Source organism: Cricetulus griseus, chromosome 7 (assembly GCF_003668045.3).
Source record: "Cricetulus griseus strain 17A/GY chromosome 7, alternate assembly CriGri-PICRH-1.0, whole genome shotgun sequence".
NCBI classification, from domain to species: Eukaryota; Metazoa; Chordata; class Mammalia; order Rodentia; family Cricetidae; genus Cricetulus; species Cricetulus griseus.
In genome coordinates, this window is record NC_048600.1 from 114941124 (window position 1) to 114960222 (window position 19099).

The 19099-nt window shown below is 52.1% G+C and overlaps 2 protein-coding genes across 2 annotated transcripts in view; one reads left to right on the forward strand and one right to left on the reverse strand.

Annotated features, from left to right (window-relative positions):
* Positions 1–1948: 1948 nt before the first annotated feature.
* Positions 1949–5695, forward strand: LOC103163525 (spermatogenesis-associated protein 21-like; the record flags this gene model as incomplete). The annotated part of the gene is made up of 9 exons (XM_027427754.2): positions 1949–1998; positions 2238–2462; positions 2572–2621; positions 3670–3813; positions 4198–4269; positions 4356–4476; positions 4761–4939; positions 5091–5249; positions 5478–5695. Coding segments are annotated over 9 exons (1158 nt in total), but the record flags the coding sequence as incomplete, so codon positions are not given.
* A 5-nt stretch (positions 5696–5700) lies between these two features.
* Fmnl1 (formin like 1) overlaps positions 5701–19099 on the reverse strand; it is a 59860-nt gene continuing 46461 nt past the window's right edge. Inside the window, 21 exon segments of the mRNA XM_035448345.1 lie at positions 5701–6082; positions 6670–6790; positions 7038–7118; positions 7240–7341; positions 7521–7684; positions 7794–7923; positions 8003–8083; positions 8656–8724; positions 8825–9059; positions 9687–9889; positions 10427–10551; positions 10731–10962; positions 10964–11019; positions 11256–11508; positions 11656–11757; positions 12282–12431; positions 13640–13750; positions 14022–14096; positions 15711–15804; positions 15968–16044; positions 17673–17781. Coding sequence (XP_035304236.1) covers positions 5979–6082; positions 6670–6790; positions 7038–7118; positions 7240–7341; positions 7521–7684; positions 7794–7923; positions 8003–8083; positions 8656–8724; positions 8825–9059; positions 9687–9889; positions 10427–10551; positions 10731–10962; positions 10964–11019; positions 11256–11508; positions 11656–11757; positions 12282–12431; positions 13640–13750; positions 14022–14096; positions 15711–15804; positions 15968–16044; positions 17673–17781 — 2674 coding nt within the window. The 3' untranslated portion in view covers positions 5701–5978.

The following is a 19099-nucleotide window of genomic DNA, read 5'->3' on the forward strand; positions in this document are numbered from 1 at the left end:
TCTGACTGCCTCTGCCTCAAGAGTACTGGGATTAAAGAGGCATGAGCCACCAGGTCCTGCTAAATTTAAGTATTTTATTATATTTACCTTGAGTTTGGCAAGTACAATTCTTTTTATATATTGTTGACTTCATTTTAGTAACATTTTGTCAATGATTTTTGCATCTGTGCAGGAGAGATGGCTCAGTGGTTAGCAATTCCTGCTCTCCCAGAGGACCTGAGTTAATTTCCCAGCACTCACACTGGCCAGTTCACAACTGCCTGTATCTCCAGCTCCAGGGGATCAGATGTTCTCTTCTGGTCTCCAAAACCACTTGCACTCATTTGCATAAACACACCACATACACCCACAAACAAAAAGCCTTTAAGACAATTTCTTTAAGATGGGGTCTCACTATATAACCCAGCTGGCCTGGAACTCTCAGTGATCTGCCTGCCTCTGCCTCCCAAATGCTGGGATTAAAAATCATGTATTGACTGATGGTGGTGTATACTTTTAATCCCAGGTGTCGTCACACCTGGACAAAATAATTTACACTGTTGCTGTTTGTTTGTTTGTTGTTTGGGGGATTTTGAGAGGGTTGTTTTGTTTTGAGACTTTTTTTTCTGTGTTGCCCTGGCTGTCCTGGAACTCACTCTGAAGACCAGGCTGGTCTGGAACTCAAAGAGATCCACCTGCCTCTGTCTCCTGAGTGCTGGGATTAAAGTTGTGTGCCACTACACCTGGTGGCTGAAATGATGTTTAAAAACAAGATTTTTCTATTATGTTCTTGATGAATATTGTAGTTTTCTGGAAAAGCTTTTTTTCTGTTTGGGGTACAACTGGCCTTGCAGTTATCGTAGAGAAAGTGAATGGTCCTTCATTAAAAGTTGAATTTCAGCGGGCCTCCCTCTGCTGAGGCAGGCTGTAACTGTTGCTTCCATTTCCTTAGTAGATATTTATTCATATCATTTCTTCACATGTAAGTTTTGGCAGCTTCTGCTTCTCATCTACTTATAGGCATAGTCATTTCTAATATTCCTTTATTATGCTTTGACTATCCGTGAGATCTATAGTGATGTCCCTTTCACAATGCTGTTACTCTTCCCCTCCCACCTATTTTTATTTATGTAGTGGTGTGTGTGTGTGTGTGTGTGTGTGTGTGTGTGTGTGTGTGCACATGTGTGTGTGTGCACGTCCATGCCGGGGAAAGTGTACGGATGTCAGGACAGTTTGAATTAGTCGGCTCTCTTCTTCCACGTAGGTCCTGGGGACCTTTGAACTCGGGTCACCAAACTTGTCAGCAGGCGCCTTTACTCACTGAGCTGTCTCACCAGCCCCATCCACCTCATTAGTCTTTCAAAGAACAAGATTTGGGCATTTATTATTTTCATTATTGATTTTCTGCTTTCGATCATATTTTTATTTATTTATTTATTTTCGGTTTTTTGAGACAGGGTTTCTCTGTGTAGCTTTGGAGCCTATCCTGGCACGCTCTCTGTAGACCAGGCTGGCCTCAAACTCACAGAGATCCGTCTGCCTCTGCCTCCCGAGTGCTGGGATTAAAGACGTGCATCACCAACGCCCAGCCTGGCAGTGAATAATCTCCAGGTGTCTAAAGATCTTGCAGCTCTCGGCTATGGTTTCTAGTTTCATTCACTAGTAATCTGGGAGTAGACATTGTCTGATGAACATTATTTTTAAATATTCTTGAAATGTCTTAAAATGTAATTGGTGGGTTTCTATTGGACCTGGCTTTGGGGTTCTGTGGCCTGCTTTTCCTTGAGGGCCTCTGCCATCCTGGTTCAGTATCCAGAGTGTAACCACAAATCCAGGTGCCTGAAGGGAGGTTAAAGCACAGTTCCAGCAGGAAGTCAGCCTGTGAGGGAGGGTTGGTAGCTCTCCTGACACAAAACAAGTCACCACAGAGGCAGCCTGGGGGCAGCCTCAGAGCCTGTGACTCTGCCTTTCAGGCAGCAGAGGCCAGAAGACCAAGAGATCCCCATCGACACTGAGAAGGTACTGGCGACTAGGCCGGGGGGGGGGGTCCTTTTTTTTTTTTTTTCTCTCATCTGAGTTGGAGATTCATGCCCTGTGCCTGCTACAGAAGGCCCTTCTTATAGAGCTGTGGGTTCAGATGGCCGGAGGATCCTGGGAGGAGGAGGTGGAGCTGGTCACCAGTCCTTATCTGCTAGGTCCCTGGAGTCTATGCCCTCCAGTTGACTGGGCTGTCCTTCCTTCTTCTCCCTGTCTCCAAGGCCTCCACAGAAGCCTCGGAGTCTCCTCACTCGAGATATACGCGAGGAGCAGGCTGGCAGGGTGCATAAAGGGCGGCTGCGGCTGCAGACAGACCAGCTGTCCCAATCAGAGCTAGAAGCAACCATGGCTACAAAGGAGCAGCAGACCATAGTGAGAGCAAGAGAATTTAAGGACCCCAAAGCTACCCAACCATACTGGTCAGACCTGGATACCAAGTCTCAGAGGTGAGGGTAGGAACTAGAGGTCAGGTTTGGGGTGCTGGTGTGGGGGCAAGGCCTGCCTGGCCCCAGAATTTCTCCACAACAGGCCCATGTGCACCTTCTTTTGCTGAAGCATTCTGACTGATGACAGTGTGGCTCCTCTGACACCCCGGCAGCTGGCAGGTAAGAACCGTAAGTCCAGAAGTGGAGAGGAAACATGGGAGTGCTCGCGACAGAGGGTGGCATGTTGATGACCCTTGAACCCTCCCTCCATGACAGCCTGATTTTTTTCTTCTCTGTAGCCCAAGGCTTCACTGCTGTGCCCCCAGAAGCATGTGTGTATCTGTCCCTGTGTGTCTGTGACTCTGTTTATCTTTGTGCCTGTGTCTGTGAAGGAAATAGGGAAAATAAAACTAAATGTATTGGCGGATGGTTGGATAGAGGTATCTAAATGGATGGGATAGAATAAAAAATATATATAAAGAAAAAAAGAGGAATGGACAGAAAAAAAAATTCCCAGGGTCTGACATGAGAGGTGGGAAATAGGTAGAAGGTATTTCTCCATGACAGGGACCCAATCATTGCTGATCATTTTCCTCACCAGCAATCTGAGTGCTTGCTTATATGCCACACCCCAATGGGGCTCCCGAGCAGCCACAGAGCCAGACTCCACATGTGACCTTGGATGTGAATTTTTTTAATGGTTTTTAATTTTAGTTGTGTGAGGAGGTATGTGCAGTGCCCACAGCAGCCAGGGGTTCTCTGCAAGAGCAGCTTAACCACTAAACCAAATCTCTAGTCCCAGGTATGAGTTTTTAAACTATTTTTGCACTTGTGTGTGTGCACACAAGCCGAGCATGCACCGTGGCACTCGTGTGGAGGACAAGAGGATAACTTATGGGAATCTGTTCTCTTTATCTTGTGGGTCCTGTGGCTCAAACTCAGGTCATCAGGTGTGGCAGCAAGCACCTTTCCTCGTCAAGCCATCTCTCTGCCCTCTAGACATGAGTTGTAAATGCTTTTTGTCAGAAAATGTCCAAATCTGGCAAGGATGGAATAACTTAAGAGCCAGCACACAGCAGTCACTGTGCTGTTGCTGTCCATTGTAGTGAAACGTTATAATAGTGTCCAGACCCCAGTCCCACCCCGCTGGAGTGTCGAGGAAAAGTCTCAAGGCCACCCACCGCACATAGTTCTCAGCTTGCTGACAGTCTCCTCTCGCCACCCTCAGCCTTCCAGGATGTCTTCAAACTGTTCAGCTGCAGTCCAACGGGAACCGTGGACATGCAGAGCATGAAAGTCGCGCTGCGCAACGTGGGGATCCAGCTGGGCCCACAAGAGATGTGTGAGGCTCTTCGGCTGGCCGACTTGGATGGTGGGCGCCCATCTCTGCCTTGGCGTTCTCCTACTCTAGTCAATCTCCTAATGAGTGTGACCCATGTCCTTGGCCTGGTCCTCTTATTTTATTTTTTTTTAAGTTCCCTCTTCTAGAAAGCTCCTATCTCCCAGGCTTTGTACTTTGCTTCTGAGTCGCTCCTCATGCCCAGGGGCAAGAGCTGTTTCTCTCCACACTCACACTAGAACCCTTTGGCTTCTACAGAAGTATTTAATAATGAAATCTATCTGAAAGAGATAAATGGTTTAGAGGAGGGTTGGAGAAAATCCCAAATAATTCTCGATGTATATTTAAACCCCCAACGTATCTACAGGGCAAACTTTCCAAAAGGGAGGTACCCACTGCACCCTCTTGTCTTCCCAGGTGATGGAATCGTAAGCTTCAAGGACTTCCTGGGTGTCCTCACTGACAACCACCTTTTGGCTCAGTGCATAAGTGAGGGGTTAAGCTTATGGGCAGGGGTGTGGGGGTCTTGGATGAGGATACCCCTCCTCACTCTTGCCTGTGTTTGCTGTACTCAGGCCAAATGAGGAGCAATCGGGTCTTTGAGCCTCCGGGCCTTCAGACCCTGCTCCTCGAGGTGCTGTTCAAGTTGCTGAGGCAGGGCTTTGTGCCCTCCAAATCAGGTCAGGAGGTGACAAGGTGGGCACAGCCAACCCCAGCTCCCAGACTCAAGATTCTGAGAACTGAACCAGCCCTTGCAGGAAGTCCCCTGAAGCTCCCACCCCCACCCCGACTCCTCACCCACCCCACCCCACCCCACCCCACCCCACCCCCCGAGAATGCTCTGTGTCCATTTCCTGGGCCCTAGGTCATGTTTAGGTAAAGACAAGTAGCTTCTGGTCCTGCTTGGGTTTCCCCACACGAAAGATGGAGGAGACCAAGAAGCGGTGTCTGAGCCCGCTGTCCCACTTTTCTCCTCCAAGCTACTATTCCAAGAAGCAGCGGGCTCTGCGGCTGAACACACACTTTAAGTGCCGGGTGCGCGGCCAGGGTCGGCCTGTGCGTGCACACACGGGTCTCAACTACTTCTGCCAGGCAGCGCGTCTCAGCGGCCTCTCCAGCACCCAGCTAGCGCGTTCCCTGCACACTCTGTACAGAGAGGGTGCGCCCCCAGCCGGCCGCGAGTGGGGCAGGGTGGGACACGCGAGGGTTGGAAAGGATGCTCCAGGTCATCCGCAGCCTAGCCCCACCTGCTCCCGCAGGGCCCCTCCCAGTACTATCCCCGCCTCTTCCTCCTCTGGATCCCTCCCCAGGTGGGCGCAGCCCCTACTCTCAGATTCCCAATCTGGCCACGCGGTCGCGACCAGATCGCAGGATCTCGAACCGATCCCCAGGCCCCGACGTTCGCCTCCCCAAGCCCCATCAGCCAGGTCGCCCCAAGTTCCCTCCCAACCTGGGACCACTCAGCAAAGGTGAGAATCCTCAAGAGCGGGGCCAGATCGGCCGAGGAGACTCTAAGGACAGGGCAGATGGGGCGGAGGCGGGACAGCAGATGGGGAGTGATTGGCAGGCATCAGAGGCTGGCGTAGAGCGGGAACTTAACCAAAAGACATGGGGACTGCAGGGGCAGCAGGAGATGTACCCAGGTGTTGCTGATCGCACCCGCGTCTATAACGAGTTGCCCTCTGGATCTTCCGCAGGTCCCCTCCACCCTCACGCCGGGCTAGTGAGCCAGCCACTGGAGCAAATGCGCCCCGCGAAGCTGGCTCCCTCACCGACAACTCTAGTGCAGAAGCACCCCTCCTCCCCTTCGCCAGCCTGTTTCCAGAGATGTGCTATGAAGAGCTTGTACAAGTAAAACGTTTGCTGAGCGAAACTGGCTGCGCCTGGTGGGGTCGGGCACTGAGCCGACGCACATCTTTTGCAAACATCTTTATTAATCTTGTATAAAAATAAGGTCCAAGGAGAATCCTCCGGGCTAGGGCGGCGGCGAGGTACACTTTGTAAGTTACAGACCAGGCTCGCGCTCAGGCTAAGTATGGCTATTGGAGGGCGAGGGTGCTGCGAGCTGGTGGGGTGAGGGCTTTCAAGGCTTGTAGTCAGCCAGAGGAGCGGATGCTCGACCCAGCCGAGCTAAGGACCACCTTCCTTGAACTCCAGCCTGCCTACAGATCTACAGAATCCACCAGCAGACACAGTGGCTACAGCGAGAGGTCAGTAGTGACCTGCAGTGGGGGTCCCGGGAGTCGCCGGCGAGCACTTCGGCGTCCTGTGTCTGTGCGGATATAGGGCTGGTTCCGAAGATCTGGAAGCCAAAAGGGACACATTGGCCCAAGCTCCAGAACACAGGCTCACTTTTCTAAGGATTTGATTTTGTGCACGTGGAAGGGGACACTGATTTACCTCAGCCAGAAACACCACCCCCTAAAACATGGGAGGCATGTCTGGCCCCCCCAAATTCCCAAAGTTGTGCCAGCACTGGAATCACAGGCCGGTCTATCTAGGTACCTGGGAACTAGAGGGGCATCTCCTCTCCCAGGCTGGCCTCACAGAGGAGCCGGGATGTCCGCTTGCCGGTGCGGGCGGTGAAGGGCACTGTCTTGAGCACTGAGATTTTGGAGATAGAAGGTAGAAAGAGAGAAAACAAAAGAAATACAGAAAAGGTAGCAAAAGGCATGGCGGACAGGCACAGTGGCGCACGCCTTCAATGCCAGCACTGCAGAGGCAGAGGCAGGAGGATCTCTGTGAATTTGAAGCCAGCCTGGTCTACCTAGCAAGTTCCAGGCAAGAGGAGTTGCCAGGAGGCAGCAGATCCCTCCGAATGGGGGAGAAACAGAAAGAGAATGACACAATAGAGGCTGAAGACAGAGGTCTGGCTATGTATGTTCTCACCTGTGATAATGTCTTCGATGGCCCCATCTCTGTCACTCTCGTAGATGAGTGGCTCTTTCTGCTGCTTCCGTTTCAGCTCAGAGATGAGGTCCATCTGTTGTCGCCTGGCCTTGGGTGGAGACTGAGGAGATGAACAACTCTAACTTTAGGACACTTCTCACCCCACCTACTCTGAAACATCTGTGCAGTTCCCCACAGCAAGGACAGGCAGCTAACGCAGACATAAACCCACTCTCTCCCTAGCTTCTGGGGCACTGACTTTATCCTTGGGCAGGATCTATCTCAACACTTGAAGGTGTAGGGGTGAGACGAGAGAGTGAAAAGGATGTGTCCCCCGGTCGCAGGCTCGGGGACAGCCACCTGCCTACCTTGGGTGCCGGAGGCTCTTCTCTGCCGGAAGTGTCCACAGCTGCTTCCTTCTTCCACTGCTCCACCTCTTGCTCTGCTTTCTGAGGGCACAAGGCAGATCTTGGTAAGGACAGCCTTTCCTCTTTCCCTGTCCTACCTGGGACAGAAGTGGTCCCCACTCCTCCCTCTGCTGTCAGGGAGAGGCCCATCAGACACTTGTACCTTGTAGGCCTTGGTGAAGCGGCTAAAGAGGGGAAAAAACACGGAGGGGGACGTGGTCTTGGGATTTTCTCCAAAGTACTCGACTACCGACTCATAGGCCTCCTGCAAGGACAACCCCATCAGCACCACTAGCTTGGAGCCTGACCTAGCTCCATGCCCCTTCTTCCACACAGGGTGGTCCCTTACTCCTCCCAGAGTTCTGTCTGTGGCCACACCCCTCCAGGCCCTGGCTCCACCCCTCCACCCCAAGGCTTCAGTGCTCCCGTGTTCCCCCAACCTACCTGAGCTGTCTTGCTGTCTGCCAGCAGCTTGTCCATGGTAGGAGAGTTGGCCCTCAGGAACTCCTTGAGCACCACGCAGTCATCCTGCCGCACAAACTCTCGCTGTGTCAACTCCAGGCCTCGCTGCAGGGAGCGCACATCCCCCAAGACACTATCCAGGGACACTAGAATGGACAGCATGGCGTCCGGGGATCAGGCAGCATGCCCACAGTTATACCCTGTAGTATCCCTTCCTAACTCCTATCAGTGGCTCAAGACCCCACCACCCTGTACCTGAGCCTGCCTTGTCCAAGAAGTGCAGGTCACTATGAAAGCCCATGAGCTGAGGGTACTTCTCAGCAATGACCTTCACCAAGTAGTGCAATAATGTCTGTTTTCGGTCGGTCGACTTCATCTCCAACAACTGGACAAGGATATGTTATAAGCCATGGGCCACCAACCAGCCCCAGCCCCCAGCCCCCAGGCCAGGAGCCCCTTCTCACCGCATCCAGACTCTGAAGTCGGAAACCATAGGCTGCCCCGCGCTTACTGCTGTTCATGTAGTTGCCAAAAGCCAGGACAATCTGGGAAAGCCAGAGAAAGAATGAGATCCAGGCTGGAAAAATCCCTTGAAGAATACATACTTCTCAGAATGGAAAAAAGGTGGCAAGAAATCAGCCCTCACACTCGGGCCTTCCTGAATGGACCCTTCAGTTCCATGGCACATGCAACCTGTGTATACAGCTCGTGTGTACGCTGTTAACACCATGAGCATACTCTAACTTCATCCTCTCTCATTCCACCCTAAAACTGGCTTGCCAACACCTCCCTCCTCAAACCCTTGATGGCCATGTATGTATTCTGGTCTGCAGAGACACCACTGAGTAGGTGCAGTGACCATATCGCTCACAAAGCAATCCGTAGACTGACTGAGCCCTGCAGCAGGAGCTCAGCCACACTATGCAAGCATGGCTGACATTGATAATGTCCCCCTGCACCGCCCATCTTAGCTTGGCTATCAGATCATGCAAGTGAGAAACAGAAACATCATCTTTGCTATATCCCAGGTGGACTAGGCCTGAGTCTCCCTTTTGATGCTACTTAGACTAGGCAAAGGTAGGCCCTGCTTCCCGGGGCCCTCGCCGTAGGCTCTCACCTCCAGGATCTGGCGCAGCTTGTCAGAGGACTTGATGGACATTGAGGCTGCGATGATGGCGTTCAGTTGCTAAGCGTGGGGTGAAGAGGAAGTGAGCTGAGCTCAGAGAAGCTTCCTCCCTTCCCCCAGCCCAGGCTCCACCACACCACCCTGCCCGTCCTGCCCACACCGGCATGAGCAGCTGAGCCGTGTCTGGAAAGTTGCCCAGGAAGGTGAGGGTGTTCATGCGCTCGGGCAGTCTCTGGATGCGACTGAGGCGCAGCATGAACCGGTCCTCCTCTGACAGCTCCTCCATCGGCCGCCGTTCCTTCTCAAAGCGGGCTATCAGGCTACGCTCGTACTCTGTGGGCTGGAAACGGGTCAACAGCTCCAAGAAATCCAGGCTCAGAGTCTGTAGGTCATAGCTGCATGAGGAAACAGGGGGGAGATTGGGTGCCGCCGCCCCAGAGAAAAGGGCTGAATAAACAATCGTCAACATTTGGTATCTGCAGCCAGCCAGCTTCGGAAAAGGAGAGAGGAGTCAAGGGAAGCTGGGAAACCCCTGTCCTATCATACAACACTGGCAGGTGCTATACATAAATCCTTCGGCCTGGGTGTCCATGATGGGCAGAAGCAGGAAGCAAATGGGGAGGTCCCAATCTGGGCACCTACAGTCTGTTTTCTTGGCAAAAAAAATGAGGACAATGTTCCCTCACCAGGATTGGTGTAACGTTTGGTGGGTTCTGTCCCCAAACATTATTGGTTTTTTTTTTTTTTTTTTGGTGGGGGGCGTCAAGACAGAGTTTCTCTATGTAACAACCCAGGCTGTCCTGGAACCCACTCTGTAGACCCGGCTGGCCTTCAACTCACAGATATCCACCTGCCTGTTTGATTTTTTGAGACAGGGTCTTACCATATAGTTCTGGCTATCCTGGAACTCAATATGTAAAACAATCTAGCCTTAAACTCACAGAGATCCACCTGCCTCCGCTACTGCTGGGGTTCCTATGAGGCTCGGCCTGATGACCCTAGCCTAGTGCACAGGTACTCACGTCTCAATGGCCTGGCAGATTCTGTCTGCCCCTAGGTTGCCCTTGCGCAGGGTGATGGCCAAATTCTTGGCCCGGTTGGCCTCAATGAGTGTTGCCTTGGTGGGAGCTTTATGAGCCGCCTTCCCCTTCAGGGTGCTGAGGTCCAGGCTGGGGCCTTGAGATTTGGTCTTGAACTGTTCCTCAAAGTCATTCATATCTAGCTCCTAAGGATGCAAGGAAGAGACTGCTAGGCTGACTGGAGCTGAGACCTGCCCACACTCCCGGCTCAACACTGTGCCCACAGCAAAGGCAGCAAGTATAGCCTGACAGAACACCCATTGGACAGAATAACCAGTGCGCTAGCTTGACCACAGTCTTGACAGGAGATACAGGGGAGACACAAGAAAGATGTGACAGAGAAGAACACAACACAGAGGACCCAGATTCCTGGCCATTAATGCTGAAGGGAAGGCTGAGCAGCTGGCAGTAAAAGAGATTATTTCGGGCAGAGAAAACAGTGTGAGCAATGGCCCAGGAGACAGGGAGCCCATTTCAAAGCGAAACGAATCAGAAGGGCCCAGGCCTTAGTTATCTGTGGGAAATGGGCAGAAAGGAGAGACCACACTCTGGGGAGAGGAAAGCCTGCAACGGTCAGGATACTGACTTCTGGATGCACCAATCCAGGGTCTGAAAGCCCACGCATGCCCTGTTCCCCACCCTGAAGAAGGTGACCACCCTGCAGCCCTCTGCTACCTGCTTACCTGTAACACTTTCTCATCGTTGAGCTCAGTGAAGACAGTGCCTGTGATCTGACTGGGTTTCAGTGCCACCCAGTTCAGCAATGGCATCCGGAATTTGGTCTGGATGGGTTTCTTGGCCTTCACCCCTGGGAGCAGGAACAAGTTGTGAACAGTGCAGACACTGGAGGGAACTAACCCAGCCAGGCCTAACAAGCAAGGCAGGAGGCTGGAGGAGACTGGTAGAGAGGGTCCCCTGATCGAGGGGAGGAGCCCTGGTTCGCTTCCCGCCAGCCCTAGAGGATCTGAGATAGTTCACTCCACTTACCAGGGCCTATCTCTGGGCCTTGTTCTCCAGGGATATCAGGGGGCCCTCCCGGAGGTGGTGGGGGCGGCGGTGGCACTGGTCCATCAGTACCAAGTGGGTGGTGGGGGTGGGGCGGCAGGTCTCCAGGCAACGGAGGTGCAGGTGGAGGCTCTGTGCAGCCTGGGAGAGGCGGGGCCAGCGGGGGTGCAGAGGAAAGAGCTTCCTGCTGGGACTGGAGGTTAGGTAGTGGGGGGTGGCGGTGGCGGCGGCGGCGGCGGCGGCGGCGATGCTGCCCCGGGCACCGACTCTGCTGCAGGTGGGAGATGTGAGCCCAGGGAGGACATGGGAGGAACCATCAACTTCTTGGCTTGGGGAGGGAGTTCCTTGCCACCTCCCTGCCCAAAACATGCATCCAGAACCCATTTCAACCCACCTGCGTGTACCTGTGACACGCCCACAACCCAAACCTCATCTTTCACAGCCAGGTATATCCCCGAGATACCTTCACTGCCCTGGTCTCTCCCCAAGCATGAAGCAACTGCTCACCTGGGCTAGGAGAGTCTGTGGGTACCCCCGGAGTTGCTGCATTGTCGCCACTTGGTGTCGCCACCGCTCCTGGGAGGATCTCGATGGAGACAACATCCCCGGGCCCCCGCAGGATTCGGATTAACCCCTTTTCCTCAAGCTCCTCCACTTTTAGCTCTAGAGCTGAGGGTCGCACCATGGTGGGGGCCGGCACTTTCTCAGGCTCAGGGATTCGTCTGGCCGTGCCCATGGGGGTCGACTCGCTGAAACGCTCCTGCGAGCCCCAGTAGAGGGATTAGCGCCCACCGGCAAGCTCTCTGGCACAGAGCAACCCCGCCCCAATCCCCTTCTGGGATAGCCTGGGAGGTCAAGCGGAGAAGGCTCCTTGGGAAGCCTGGCCCGGCCCACACCCACAGCTCACCCTCAGGGTCTCCAATTCCTTGCGGGCCTGGCTCAGCTGCTTCTCCAGTTCAGCGATCTTGGCCATGGAGTCGTTCTCTGCGTCCCGAAGCCTCTCTGTCAGCTGTGGCACCAGCACATGGTGAGCTACCACCCGCGGCCAGGCACTGGCACCGCCGGTGAGGGGGCGGCATCAGGCAAGCCTGCCTGGAGGACTGGGGGTGGTTCCCACATCCGCTTGGCCCCGCGTGCCAAGGGTGGGCCGTGCCTGGCACCTGAACCCAAATAAATGAAGAGGGGAAACCAAGGCACCAGTGCGAAGAAAGGCAGTAGGGGAGAAGATTGTGCTGAGAGGGGCCCCAGGATCTAGCTCACTGGAGTCCGGGTTTGGAATCTGCGCAGGGGGGAGGTGCCTGCCTTGCGCACACGTCCCACACAGCGTGGGCGCTCCCTGAAGACTCATTGAGAAAGACACCAAAAGGACTCCGGATTTGGATCGAGAGCAAACTCAGAGCCCAGGCAGACTGCCGCCTCCAATCTACACCCAGAACTATGTCTTCCATTCAGGGCTTGCTGTACAAGAGGCGCCCCGAGGTAGCCTTCCTGTAGGCCTACTATGCAATAGACTAGGTTGGGACCAGCTCTCACCAGTGCTACTTGCTCCTGCAGCTCCTCCATGTGCTCCAGCACTGCATTCTTAGTCTCTGTGTCCTCCAGCAGGGCTCCCACATCAAAAACGTTGTCCAGGTACGCCTGGATCTGCACCTGCAGCTTGTCACTCTCTGTCAGCCGGAGCCTCTGTCCCCAGACAGCAGGAGCATGGTGAGGGCTGAGGTGGTGGTGGGGGTGTCTATCCAACCACTACTAGGACCCAGACGAAGGTTCTTGGGCTCTAGTTTGCTTTTTATTTTTATTGATATAATTCACATACCACACAATTCACTATTTTAAGATGTGTTGCCTGTTTTCTGAAAGGTCAGTACCCCAGACGGAAACCCTATGCCAGCTAGGGTTTCTTTTCCATTTTCTCCTCCCCAGCCCTCTGGCAGCCATGAATCTTCTTTCTGCCTCTATGGATTTAGCCATTCTGGATATTTATTTTTAAAACTCATATCTAATATTCAGATGTTTCTGTATGTATGTGTGTCCCTGTGAGAGCTTATGGAAGCCACGTGAGTTCAGGTGTTCTCAGAGACCAGAAGAGCGCACCCCCCCCCCAGGAGATTATGAACCACCTGCCCTGGGTGCTGGGAACCACAGAGGGTCCTGGGTCCTCTGCAAGAGTAGAGTGCTCTTAATCAGCAAGCCGTCTTTCCAGCCCAATGTTCAGCCTTTCGCACCTGGCTTCTCTCTTCTTTGAAAGCTCAGCCATGCTGACGTTTGTGTCTGATGACACCCCTTGTTCTACTGTGTGGCTAGACTAGCCTTGCCTCCTCTTGCTGTTTCCAGTTCTAGCTTTAGGAAATCCAATCCCAAAGGCCCTCTAGAAAGCCTCCCAAAGGAATCAGATCAAAAGCTGTGGCTTCTCCGCTCACCATTCCTCTGTTCCCTCTTCCCAAGACCCAGACTCAACCTGAGGCAGCCCTCCTCCCCCCGCCCCTTCTGCCCAGTATCTCTGGGCCTCCCATCATGTGCTGGAGTCAGGGCACCTGACTGAGCTGATGCTCAGTCTTTATCACCTCTGTGATTGACAGAAAGACAGGATGAATAGATCCGTGCAAGGTCACACAGCTAAAAAGTGGCAGAGGTAGGATTCTGTCTTATTTGTAGGTTTTTATCATTTTGGGGAGAGGGAAGGAGTGAAGCCCAGACTGAACTTGAACTTGAGACCCTTCTACCTTGGCTTCCCAAGTGATATGATTGCTGGCATGGATCACCAAACTCAGCTCTCAGAGCCAGGATTTGAACTCAAAACCTGCTAATTACATACTACATCCATAACTACATACTCCACAATGGGTGGGGGCAGTTCAGCCAGGGGGCTAGGGGTGGGGTGCAGGGCTCACCTCCAAGTACAGGTCCAGACCCAGGTGAGTGAATTCATATTGCAAGAAGACACGGAAGTTCATGTTCTCCACTGAGTGTACCACAATGTTGATGAATTGCATGCAAGCCACCTGGGGGCCAGGAACACCAGTGCTGCTCTCTTCCACTTCCTATTTGTCACCAAGCTTCCCCCCTCTCTACAGCTGGCATTCCACTAACCTGTAACCTTCAGGCCCCCTTAGTGCAGTCCTTACTCCCCTGACATCCACCCTGTCCCACTGATACAACTCAGTCCTTACACTTTGCTGGAGCAAAACCCTGAGCCCAGCTACCCAGTTCCTTAGCTGCTCCCAGCATACAACAAGGCCCAGCCAATCCTCAGCCCCAGAGCTCCAAGCTCACCATGAAGTCAATGTTGCTGTCTTCATTCCGGAAATACTCCATCAGCTTTTCAAAGCGGTGCTGCTCCCCACACACCTGCAGATGGCGAGTGGAAGTCACTAAATAATGGGTCACACATCTCCTGTGCCATCTTTCAGCCACCATCCTTGTGCCCCTACAGGTGCCTCTCCAAATTTCATCTAAATGTGGCCTTTGTAAACCTCCCAGGTCCACTGAGCCATCTCTCCAGCCTCATACCGTGTTTTGGAGACAGGGTGTCTCAGTGGTCCAGTGCTCACAAAGCAGCTAGGCTGGCTACCACTGAGCTCCAGAGAACTGCCTATCTCTGCCTCTTCAGGAATGGAGTTACAATCACAAGCCACCAAACTCTATTTCTTTTAAGATTTATTTATTTTTATTTTATTGAGTGTTTGCTGGCATGTATATGCAAGCATGCCTGGTGCCTACAGAGGTCAGAAAAGGATATCAGATCCCCTGGAACTGGAGTTGTGGACAGCTGTAGGTTGCCCTTAACCACTGAGCCATCTCTCCAGCCCCTGAGATTTTATGTTTTTGCAATGTGGTCTCACTATGTAGCCATGGATGGCCTGGTGCTCATAAAGATCCACTTGCCTCTGCCTCTGGAGTGCTAGGATTAAAGGTGTGCCACCATGCCTGACAAACCTGGCTTTTGTGTGTGTGGGCTCCGGGATTCAGGTCCTCATGTGAAGGAGAAGGCTTGTAGATTCAAGATACCTTTATTCAGATAAATACCAGCCAAATGCAAGCCAGAGTGTGGCCCAGAGGCAGCAAGGCAGGGAGGCCAGAGAGAAGGGGGCCCCCACATGTCTGCAGCCCCTTAAGAACCTAACACTCGGGGCTGGAGAGATGGCTCAGCGGTTAAGAGCACTGACTGTTCTTCCAGAAGTCCTGAGTTCAATTCCCAGCAACCACATGGTGGCTCACAACCACTTTGAATGGGATCTGGTGCCCTCTGCTGGCATGCAGGCAGAAGATTGTATAGGCTGTATACATAATAAATAAATAAAATCTTTAAAAAAAATAGAACCTAACACTCGTCATCTTGACCACGCCCTGACAGGCATGGTCAGGCACACCTGTAGCCAGCCCTTAGGAGGCGTGGTTATGGTGTCTCCCTACACTCACTCTGGCAAAGTAAGTACTTTATTGAATGATTACTATTACCCCAGCCCTCTCATGCCTTTTCATTTCTTCTGCTCACTCAATCCTAATGGCCTGACTCTGATTCTGTGCCTGCCACATAGTCAGACTCAGTAAACATTCATGAAAGAATGTATGAAGACATCCACCCAGGCCCTTTCTTTTTCTTTCTTTTCTTTCTTCCTTTCTTTTTTTTTTTTTTTTTTTTTTTTTGAGACAGGGTCTATGTTGGGTTGGTTTTGTTTTGGAATAAGTTTGGGGTTTTTAGTTTTGGAGCCTAGAGGCTGGTCTTGAACTCATTATGTAGCCAATGATAATCTTGAAGTCCTACTCCTTCTGGCTCTGGGATACAGCCCTGTACCATCATGTTGAACTCATCTAGCTGTAGAGATTGGTTGACTGGCTGGGCATGGTGGCATACACCTATTATCCTAGCACTCAGATGTGCTATCAGAGGCCACAATTTCTGGCAACCAGATTCCAAGGAGTACCAGAGGGCAAGTAGGTTTGGGATAGTGGATCCAGTACCTCCTTAAAGTTGTCAAAAGCTGCAAGAATGATGTCATGTCCTCCCCGCACCAGGCACACAGCTGCCAGCAGCTCCAGCACCAGAGCCTTGGTTCTGGAAAGAGAAGAGGGAGGCTGGTCCCCACAGCATGGATGGCATGGGTCTGGCTAGAGGACAGGGGAGCTGGGGTGGGGTGTGCCTGGGCAGCAGTCCTGAGGATAAGGGACAGAGTTTGCAAGGGCAGAAGCAAGAAACCAGTTAGGAGTATAGACCTCACCTGGGGTTCTTGTTGTTAAGGCTTAGAGCGATCTCATTGACACAGGCTGGGTGGTTCATAACAAGGCTGAAGCCAGACTGGGAAGACAGGAGAGGTTAGCATCTCCAGGTGGGTCCCCAAGATTGCCAACACCCACAGCATAGTCTGGGCCATGCTGTCCTGGCCTATAATGCTCCAAGTCCTTCATACCCAACCATAAACTCTACTTTAAGAAGTCAGGCCCAGGGGCTAGAGAGATGGCTCAGAGGTTAAGAGCATTGACTTCTCTTCCAGAGGTCCTGACTTCAATTCCCAGCAACCACATGGTGGCTCACAACCATCCATTTGAGATCTGGCACCCTCTTCTGGTGTGCAGATATACATGGAAGCAGAATGTTGTATACATAATAAATAAATGAAATCTTTAAAAAAAAAAAAAGAAGTTAGGCCCAGGTGGGCAGTGGTGTATGCCTTTAACCCCAGCACTCAGGAGACAGAGGCAGGTAGACCTCTGTGAGTTCAAGGCCAGCCTGTTCTACAGAACAAGTTCCAAGACAGGCTCCAAAAGCTATACAGAGAAATCCTGTCTTGAAAAACAAAACAAACAAACAAAAAAGCCAGGCCCATTTATTTATTCATTCATTTGTTGTTTGTTTGTTTTGGTCTATAAGACAGGGTTTCTCTGTGTAGCCCTAGTCACTCTGTAGACCAGGCTGGCTTCAAACTCATGGAGATCCACCTGCCTCTGCCTCCCAAGTGCTGGGATTAAAGACGTGTGTCACCACTGTTATTTATGTTTTCAAAAGTCAGTGTCAGACACCCTGGATATAGCCTTACAGGCATGTCCTTTTGACGTACAGACATATACATGCTGGACAAACATGAAATAGTTTTTTTTTTTTTTAAACCACACATACAGACTTTATTCCCAGCACTCAGGAGGCAGAGGCAGGCAGATCTCTGTGAGTTCAAGGCCATCCTGGTCTACAGAGCAAATTTCAGGACAGCAAAGACTATACAGTGAGATGCTATCTCTGGGGAAGAAAACAAAACCACACACATAAAAATCTCATAATGTTTTAAGAATGTTTACAGCTTTGTGTTGGACTGAGCTTTCAGCTGCATGTGACCCACAGGCCACAGGCTGGACACACCTGCAGGCTGTTGAAGCAAAGCAGTGAAGCCTCACACACTGCAGCAACCTCCCAATGCCATAGCCAAGCCATAGACTCCGCTACCCAAACCACCTTGATCTCCATCTGAGGCCCCTGCTTTCCCCCAATCACACCCAAGGCCACTTCCCCACAAAGCATCATCCTCGGGGCCCCACACCACAGCCCAGACCCCCGGGCTTCCCTGTAGGGAGACACCATAACCATGCTTCCTAAGGGCTGGCTACAGGTGTGCCTGACCACGCCTGTCAAGGAGAGATCAGAGTGACTCGGCATGGGCTCTTAAGCAACCTCGAGCACATGGAACACTCTCTTCCCCTTCAGCTGCCCCTTCTCTCTGGTCTCCCTGCCTTGCTGCCCCTGGGCACGTTCTGGCTTGTGTTTGGCTGGTATTTATCTGAATAAAGGTATCTTGAATCTACAAGCCTTCTCCTTCACTTCCCAGGTGGGGTTTCAGGGGAGACTGACACTTGGTCTTAGAACATCAGCAGCTTGTGCGGCCCCATGGGGACAAGCCGGCTCCCTGAGACCCCAGTTCCATGCCACCAGCTGACCTGGTAGTTCATGATGGCCCGCAGACACATGATGCACACGTGGACGTCATCCTTTTGGCTGACGATTCGGGAATTCCTCAGGGTCTTCCTGCTGTGGGCTGGTGTCAGCCTGGTGGGTATGGCAGAAGAGGCAGCAGGGTCAGAGCCTCAATCCCAAGCTTCCTGCTCCCCATGCCAGTAAAATGTCCTCTGGAGTGAGGGGGCATATCTGGAACTCTAAGCCACTGTTCCCTATCTACCCAACCCAGTGGGCCAGCTGAAGGTGGGCATTCTTTCTCAGGGGCTGGCATGCTGCACGGAGGTGGCAAGGGAGGGAAAGGAAGCAAAGGCCTTTACAAAGACTTGGTTTTTCAAAAGGGCTGCTGTGAGCCAGGCATGGTGGCATGTGCCTGTAATTCCAGTATTTGGGAAATAAGGACATGAGGATTGGAGTTCTAGACCAGCTTTGGCTACATAGTAGAGAGTTTGAGGCTAGCCTAGGTTACATGAGAGCCGGTCTCAAAAAAACAAAGAAGGGAGGGGGGAGAATATAGAAAAGGGAGAGAGAATGTAGGGAAAGAGAGGGAGGGAGTAGAGCTGTGGTGTGAATGGAAAGCCCACCAAAGACAAAGCTTGGAAGTAGTTAGACACCAGAAATGTCTCCACAAGGTGGCGCTTACAACCACTTAGACTCATCTTCCATCTTGAGAGGCAGACTAAACGCCAAGTGCCTAGATTCAAGAACATTCCAGCTTGCTACTTAGTGGAGAAGCATTTAATCTCCCTTTCCTCATTTGTAAAAGGAATGGCAGCATTAGTACCATACTGGAGGATGCAGGGGGAATGAGACAAGGTCTCATGAAGACCAGGCTGGCCTCCTACACAGGTTTATACCACCATACCCAGCAATAGTAGATACCTTGTGTGTACGCGTGTGTGCGTGTGTGTGCATGTGTGTGTGTGCATCTGTGTGTACTTGTGTGTGTGTGCACACGCAGGCGTGCAGACCCATCAAGTTTGAGTATCATTCTTCAGAAGCTTTCCACCTTGTTTGTTGGTGTGTGTGTGTGTGGTGTGTGCTTGCACACTTGCATATATGTGTGTGCACTCAGTGTGCATGTGAAGGCCAGAGGCTGATTTCATATATTTTCCTTGATCAGTCTTTACTTGTTTTTGAGACCCGTGTCTTATTAAATTCAGATGCTCTGTGTCCACTAGACTGGCAGGCCAGCAAGCTCCAGTGGGCCTCCTGTCTGTCTCCCAGCACTGAGAACACAGGCGCCATGTTTCACATGGATGCTGGAAATCCAAACTCTGGCCCACCTGCTTGTGGGGAAGCACTGTACCCACTGAGTCGTGTCCCCAGCCCCTACTTTGTTCTTTTGAGACAGGGCCTCTCACAGGGACATGGTGCTTGCCAATTAGCCAGGCTGTCTGGCCACTGAGCC